Source organism: Megalobrama amblycephala, linkage group LG18, assembly GCF_018812025.1.
Source record: "Megalobrama amblycephala isolate DHTTF-2021 linkage group LG18, ASM1881202v1, whole genome shotgun sequence".
Lineage (NCBI taxonomy): Eukaryota > Metazoa > Chordata > Actinopteri > Cypriniformes > Xenocyprididae > Megalobrama > Megalobrama amblycephala.
The window spans coordinates 39016153-39024292 of NC_063061.1; the positions used below are offsets into that span (position 1 = coordinate 39016153).

Here is an 8140-nt window from a genome sequence, read left to right on the forward strand (position 1 = left end):
GTAACCTGCAGCCACAGTCATTACTAACCAATGAAAAGTGAGCAGTAAAGAAGTTTGTGTGAGTTCAGTCTGAAAAAAATCAATTCAGCATTTGTTTTGAAACACAGAAGCTGCCAGAAGTGACACACACACACACACACACACACACACACACACACAACGATGAACTGACTTCAATGCATCTGTTATAAGGTGAAATAAGGACATCACACCTTGTGTCATGAAAGCCTTGTTTAATAAACATTCTGCTGATACATTTGATATAAAGTGTAAATCTTGCTAAACATGCATGTGAAAGTGTTCGTTAACAGCGTTCCTGGTTTATATGAAATGATTTTAATATTTTCCAATACAATGGTGTGTATAACATGGAAACATACGCTGCAAAAATGCTTTTCTTATTTAGTATTTTAGTCTCGTTTCCAGGCTAAATATCTAAAAATTCTTAAATCCAGATGCTTTGACTAGATAAGTAACATTACATAAGATTTTTTTTGTCTTGTTTTCTGGGGAAAAAGTCATAATGAAGTGAGTTTTTGCTTAAAACAAGCCAAATTATCTGCCAATGGGGTGAGAAAAATAATCTGGTTTCTGTTTGGGACAGAAACAAGATTTCAAACAGAAACAAGATTATTTTTCTCACCCCATTGGCAGATAATTTGGCTTGTTTTAAGCAAAAACTCACTTCATTATGATTTTTGGATTGATTAGGACTGGAAACAAGACAAAAATACTAAGTAAGAGATTTGGTTAACAAAGACTAACAGAGGAAAAAGAACAAAACATGAAGTTATGAAACAAAAACAAAAAAATATCTATAAAACTGTTTTTGAAGGATGCATCTGAAATTATGCTGAATTACTGCCAGTTTTTTTTTTTTTTTTTTGCAAACCTGGAGCCAAAATGTTCATTCAGGAATGTCAGTCTTATCTAAGCGCGGGACGTTTCCCAGCGTGCAGAGGCACGTCAACAGCTGAAGATCTCAACTGAAGCCACAATACATCAAGAACTTGATTCAAGAGAAGGACATTTTGAATGTAACCTTTAATTCGGTCCTCAGAGTCGCAGAGGGAAAGTTTTGGCAGAGCTGCTCCACAACATTTTTTCAGGGAACAGTCCACTGAAATCACGCCAGACCCATAAAACCCTGCAGTTTAAAACAGATTTGGCCTTGAACTGATTCGTAACAGAGGGTTCATTGTGCATTTCTATGAAAGCTGAATAACAACGGGATTCGTTTGAGAACTTCATGTTTTCTGAGAACTATACATATTTGACTCCACATCGTTTTCACATAAACCCTTAAAGAGTCCGAGAGACTCCCAAAAGCAGCAAAAGTCAAACATTAAAGACGCTAAATAAGTTTGTGCTAAGCCATAAATCTACAACTCTGAGAGGGACTGCAATGCTTTTTAGGAAGGGGTCGTGACCTCCGGCTCCTGCGTGTCGCAGCCACACTCGCGGGTCAGCCTCGCCGAGGACAGAACCAGACTGCTCCATTCATCCACATAGACGAACGGGACGATGTCGTGAGCCGTTGGCTTACAGCACTGTGGAAGACATGAAGATCAGAAGAGCTCATCTGAAGCGTTTCATCAGTGTAACACACACACACACACACCTGCGCAGACGCGCTCTTAGCGCAGACGCTCGGCCCACAGGTTCGGCACTGGACGAAGGTCACGCTCTCCGGATAAACCACCCAGCGGTCCCAGCCCAAATCTGACATAATGACACAAGAGAGGGTCATAATTCACCGCAAAGCAAGAGGAAAGAATCATGTCTAAAGGAAACAAAGCCTCGCTTTCATTACATTGTGCTAATATTTATTGTAGTTGTACGGCCTTCATTATTTATGCATTTACAGTTTCGCAACTAAACCTCATTGACCTCATTTGAAGACTCACCTTTCATGAAGACCTGAGAGGAATATTTACAGCAGGTGGAGTTTCCAGAGTCCTCAGGGATGGAGGAATTACCTGCGGAAGAGAGACGAGGTTTACTCGTGAACCTTTACCTGAGTCTGAAATCTGGGGGTCGTACCTGTGGAGGACGGGACGGCGCTCTTCAAAGAGTCTCTCCACTGCTCACGCAGAAGACCCATCCAGGACACGGACACACGGGGCTCCTGCTGGAGGTTCAGAGATTCCAGAAGGACTTTCCTGATTTCCAGTTCTCCTCTGCATCTGCAACAAACACACACACATCACCACGTCTTTGCTTGGCAAACAGCTGCCAAATATTCGGGCTCAGGGTTCGACCCTGTCAGAAGACACCGGGGAAGTTGCCCTCGTTTATATTTACAGAGCATTACGTGCGTCTGTGGAGTCTGTACTCAACGTAACGGTGGTGTCAGGAGAAACTAGAGTGTCTGATAATAACCAGTAATGCTCTTTCGGTCAGTCCAGCGTGATCAGGTCACGGAGTCTCAAATGGAAGAACAGCATGTGATTGTAAAGAGGTCCAGCATCCAAATATCAGCCTGAACTCCTATAAAGACTGATCACACTGTCACCAGATCGTCTACTAACAGCTGTAAAAGTGCATGAAACTCTCACCAAAACTGAGCAGAAGTCTTGAAAACAAGATCTTCGATTCACTCGACACGGCTCTTACCTCTTAGTTTTCAGAGCAGATGATGATGATGATGATGATGATGATGATGATGATGATGATGAGGACGAGGCCTCGGGAGAAGGATGGAGAACAAACATCTTCCCGAGAGGAAGGCCGAACAGCACGACTGCGACACACAACGCCAGACGCATGTCTGCGGACTCAGAGTTAGCGCTCGTGTCTCGTGAAGGACGCTCTCTGCAGGCGAATGAATGGATTTTGTTTGGAGTGGCCTGGGAAAGCAGGGATTTATCTACTTCGGCCAAGCTTGGCCTTGGAATACTTTACACTGTTTTCATGTTGAGCGAGTGTGATGGTGTTGAAAAGGAGGTGGAGATTGAAGAAAAACACCAGCGAATTCTATCATACGGTTACATGGTAGCAATGATAATAAACTCTAACCTGCAGGAGGACAGACGGCAGAGAGGAACGACAGAAGAAGCCATTGACGAAACACGCCTGCACCTGTGTCTTGGTTCTTTAATCACAGATTAATCTCAGTTTCCCAATAAACTCTCAAACGCCCTGAGAATCATTTCACATAAAACAAGAGTCACAAATCAAAACGTCAATGTTTTCTCATCGCCTCTGAGTTGATCTCGAACTGAAGAGGTTTTCATTTTTCTGTCATTTCTCATGAGAAATGCGAAGCTGTTGCTCTTCTGACCTCAGATGAACCGAATCAAAGGAACGCTGCCGTGTTTGTCCTTGACTGAAACTCCCTCGCGAATTCCACACCTGCGTGTGAACGGCCATCTAAAGAAAGAAACAACCGTCCTCATTCTGAGAAATCTGAGCCATTTCAGGACAACTTTATATACTTTTATCCACTGCTGGACGGTCAAGAAACGTGTTTTCTGCTGTAACCATTTATTCACATATTGGTCAAAAACAATGTTGTTTTCCATTCTTACACTTCCATCCCCAATCCTGAATATGTGCGGCATTATCTCAACCCCGTCACAGAACATTTATACGCTCGAAATATGAATAAATAAATCAAATCTGGTAGAATTCTTTGTTTTTATACATTAAAGCCGTGATGATTGGTCTGATCTTCAATGACAAACATTTACGAATAAATGAATGTTTTATTTTTATATCCATGAAGTTCTGTGACTCGATAATTAGATGTCAACCATGAGGACAGAGGGCTCAAAACACACGGAGCGATGGCCTTTAACACACTCTTTATCCGTCTATTCTGGGTTGGCGCCGAGCCGCGGTATTAACCCTAATCCAGCCGCGGCTGGTGTGGATGAGCTCCAGCTCTCCATCTGTCTCTGAGGGCATGCTGGGACTCTGACGGGTGAGTGTGACGTTCGGTCCTTTTATACAGAATTAGAGCTAATTACTCGAGAACAGAACGAATATTGTGTTCATAATCAATTAGTCTCAGAATGAAATGACCACATTATTTCTGAATCTCTGTGAAAGTGAGATCACAAGCGTTCACTGTCAGACACTTTTACTCATCGGAGAGAAACTGATTTCACGTGTTCTCACAGCAGACGGAGCGTGACATGGGATGTGGAGTCACCAAATCACACCAGCAGCAGCAGCTGAAGCCATGCGGTCAAGGTGCGTGAAGAAAACAGTTCAGAGATTGAGTTTCTGACATTAATGTCTTTCCTGAGAGACGAGCTCACTTCTGTCTGTCTCTGTCTGTCTGTAGGGAGCGTCTCAGTTCCAGGTTATTCTTCCTCCTTTATTTCAGTAAGTCTCATTGTTGTCAGTGAAAGTGAATGAAAGTCAAACTCTGTTTCTCTTGTTTCTCTCACATGCAGCCGCCACAGGTCAGACAGATCACATGATCAAAGAGTCATCACTGTCCCTCTCATCTGCTGCTGACCTGACTCTCTCTCTCTTTCTCTCGGTCCGTCTGTTTCTCTCTTGGTCTGTCTTTCCATCCATTCATCTGTCTGCCCTTTCTGTACATCCATTTGTCCGTCCGTCTATCTTTGTGACTCTTCATCCATCTGTCTGCCTCTCCATCCATCCATCCATCCATCCATCCATCCATCCATCTGCCCTTTCTGTACATCCATTTGTCCATCCATCTTTCTCTCTGTCCATTCATCTGTCCGTCCATCCATCCGTCTGTCTGTCTGTCCATTCATCCATCCATCTCTCTCTGTACATCCATCCATCCATCCATCCATCATCCATCTGCCCTTTCTGTACATCCATTTGTCCATCCATCTTTCTGTCTCTTCATCCGTCCATCCATCTGTCTCTTCATCCATCTGTCTGCCTCTGTCCATCCATCCATCCATCCATCCATCCATCCATCCATCCGTCTGTCTGTCTGTCCATTCGTCTATCCATCTCTCTCTGTACATCCATCCATCCATCCATCCATCCATCATCCATCTGCCCTTTCTGTACATCCATTTGTCCGTCCATCTTTCTGTCTCTTCATCCGTCCATCCATCTGTCTCTTCATCCATCTGTCTGCCTCTCTGTCCATCCATCCATCCATCCATCCATCGGTCTGTCTGTCCATTCGTCTATCCATCTCTCTCTGTACATCCATCCATCCATCCATCATCCATCTGCCCTTTCTGTACATCCATCCATCCATCCATCCATCCATCCATCCATCATCCATCTGCCCTTTCTGTACATCCATTTGTCCGTCCATCTTTCTGTCTCTTCATCCATCTGTCTGCCTCTCTGTCCATCCATCCATCCATCCATCCATCCATCCATCCATCCATCCATCCATCCGTCTCTCTGTCTGTCCAGCGATGCGGGCGGCGCTGCTCATCCAGCGCTGGTACCGTCAGTATGCGGCGCGGCTGGAAATGCGACGCCGCTGCTCCTGGAACATCTTTCAGTCTATAGAGTATTCTGGACAACAGGATCATATCAAGGTGAAAACATGTTCTCTACAGTCACGTCTCTCCAGCGGTAACAAAGCACAGACTTACAGTCACAGATCCTCCAGAGACTTCTGATCCGCCGGTTACTGTTCTGTCAAGTCGTAAATGAGCACAATCTTTCAGCGTTAACATCCGCGTTCTGCGTCTTTACACATGAAACATGCTCGTGCTGTTTGTGTCTTCACAGCTGTATAACTTCTTCGGTTACCTGATGGATCATTTCACTTCTGCCAGCAGCCAAAGTAAGAAACTTCTCAAGCTCTTCAACTGTGTCTCGTCTCATGAAGTGATCGGAGTAACCGAGTCCGTCTCTCTCAGGGAATCTGGTCTCCCAGATGTTTCGCGAGAGTGACGCGTTTCAGGACGTGGAGTGGGAGAAACAGTTCTGTTACAAGGACATTGAGGTTCCAGACGTCTACGCCGGCCCACATCTCTCCTTCCCGCTGACCATCTCCAACGTCACTGAGCTGGTGGACGCCTTCAAAAACAAACAAGTACGATCATTTCTATGGAAGCAGCAGAATAGCTCCATGTACAGGTCACAGAATCAGCACAGAACCGTGGGACTGAATGAATGTCTTTATCGTCTGTCCGTGACAAGCTCTTGTTGGATCTTCTCTTTAGAAGCTTCACGCCCGGTACGTCCTGCAGCTGCTGGGCAAGACGTGGACGCTTCTGCGCTTGATGCCCAACATCAGTCACGTGTGCACCTGCAAGCACAAAGAGATCACCATCTGTGGTGAGAAAACACATCCACGCCTCATTCTCAGGCTGTCTTACGACGTAACACGTTTTTAAGCCGACAAAATGTAATTTAATTCTCATGCAGGTGACTTACACGGCCATCTGGAGGATCTGCTGTTGGTCTTTTACAAAGTCAGTAAAATTCTGATGCCCACAATTCACTGCGTTTGAATGTGCCAGTAACAGATTTTTGTTCAACACTAGAATGGTTTTCCTTCAGCGGAGACGCCGTACGTCTTCAACGGTGACTTTGTGGACAGAGGGAAAGAGTCCATGGAGATTCTGTTGGTTCTGTTTGCGTTCCTGTTGCTGTATCCACACGACGTGCACCTGAACCGAGGAAACCACGAGGACCACATCGTTAATCTGAGGTGGAGATCTTGTGGATAAACATAAGACAACCTACATTTGTATTTACAAGCAACAAATTCAGGTAGAAATGTATTTATGTGTGTTTTAAATGAGATTGTAAGATGGAAACGTTTTTCATTTTTTGCAGATACGGCTTCACTAAGGAAGTTCTAGGGAAATATCAGGTGAGTGAAATGTCTGCCGCTCATCTCTAAAGACAAGAAGGACAATAACTATCATGATAACAATAAAGATATAGTTATTCTAAATATAAAAGAATAGAAGAGTCCACAGCACAACAATAACGAAAACGTCACTGAGGAACGATATCACTTTCAGAATGATTTTTTTTCCAGTTGATGAACGATAAAAACACTGACAGCCAATCAGAACCCATCCTGCTTTAAAGGGGTGGTTGATTATGATTTCACTTTTTTAACTTTAGTTAGTGTGTAATGTGTGTAATTGTTTGAGCATAAACAACATCTGCAAAGTTACGACGCTCAAAGTTCAATGCAAAGAGAGATATTTTCTTTTACAGAATTCTCTGTTTAAGGACTACAACGAGCTTCTTCCCGGGTTGGTGACATCACAAACCCTAAAATTTACATAAACCCCGCCCCCGAGAACACACAACAAAGGGGGCGGGGCCATGTTGGGCTGCTTTAGAGAAGAGGAAGAGTTGTTTTTGTAAATGCCGTCATTTTACGCCGGACTGCTTCACAAACGAGGGTCAATTCAACACAAAAGATGAACATGACGGCACATGCTAGTGGATGAGTTGAATCAACTCCACAGCAACTACATCAATTTATCCACTAACCATTCAGAAACGTCTAAAAGTTGTAACTTCTTCCTGAGTCTCTCCATCAGTGTCGACTCCGGTTTGAACAATGTAAGGCTGAACACCGTTACTGACAATCCTCATTTTGGCTGCGTGAGATTCTCCAGCTTTGTTGTTGTTGAGCTGTTAAAGCTCCGCCCCCTTCTGGAAAGCAGCAGCTCATTTGCATTTAAAGGGACACACACAAAAACAGCGTGTTTTTGCTCACACCCAAATAGGGGCAAATTTGACAAGCTATAATAAATGATCCGTGGGGGATTTTGAGCTGAAACTTCACAGACACATTCTGGAGACACAATAGACTGATATTACATCTTGTTAAAGGGGCATTATAAGACCTCTTTAAAGAGCTTGAGCATGTGAAGACACAGATAAAGACTGCAGCACTTATAAGCAGAACGATATCGTCCGCTTGTGTGGATGATAATGTAGTTATTGTTATAGTTTGTTCAATCCTGCTTCAAAGTTTAGCTCCAACCTCCCCAAACTCCCCCGCTTGCAAGTTTCTTGTGATCCTGGAGACCTTCGTTAGCTGGCTGAGCTTCGTTTAATTAGGATTAGAGCTAAAGTCTGCAGCCCTCCAGCAGGATTGCACACGCCTACTCTAAGAGGATTCACACCTTCCACTCGTCTGTCCATTCACACTTTCACAGACACACACTTCACTATTCTTATTCCTAACTCTAACGATTATTAAAAC

General features: G+C 43.9%; 2 protein-coding genes across 3 annotated transcripts in view; one reads left to right on the forward strand and one right to left on the reverse strand.

Moving 5' to 3' along the window:
* Positions 1-216: 216 nt before the first annotated feature.
* LOC125252495 (growth/differentiation factor 2-like) lies at positions 217-2918 on the reverse strand. The gene is made up of 5 exons (XM_048165851.1): positions 2617-2918; positions 2044-2186; positions 1908-1979; positions 1622-1722; positions 217-1550 (listed from the first exon to the last, which is right to left on the reverse strand). Exons 1-5 carry the CDS (start codon positions 2766-2768, stop codon positions 1413-1415), a joined length of 606 nt encoding a protein of 201 aa, XP_048021808.1. The 5' UTR covers positions 2769-2918; the 3' UTR covers positions 217-1412.
* An 867-nt stretch (positions 2919-3785) lies between these two features.
* Positions 3786-8140, forward strand: part of LOC125252490 (serine/threonine-protein phosphatase with EF-hands 2-like) — an 11205-nt gene continuing 6850 nt past the window's right edge. The window contains exons 1-11 of one of the 2 annotated variants that reach the window (XM_048165841.1): positions 3786-3925; positions 4125-4197; positions 4292-4309; positions 4404-4412; positions 5365-5492; positions 5689-5743; positions 5820-5995; positions 6126-6240; positions 6331-6377; positions 6450-6616; positions 6745-6781. In XM_048165841.1, the coding sequence (XP_048021798.1) occupies positions 4140-4197; positions 4292-4309; positions 4404-4412; positions 5365-5492; positions 5689-5743; positions 5820-5995; positions 6126-6240; positions 6331-6377; positions 6450-6616; positions 6745-6781 (810 nt within the window). In that variant the 5' untranslated portion in view covers positions 3786-3925; positions 4125-4139. Of the gene's footprint in view, positions 3926-4124; positions 4198-4291; positions 4333-4403; positions 4413-5364; positions 5493-5688; positions 5744-5819; positions 5996-6125; positions 6241-6330; positions 6378-6449; positions 6617-6744; positions 6782-8140 lie in introns of both variants that reach the window. The other variant, XM_048165842.1, reaches the window with a different exon arrangement.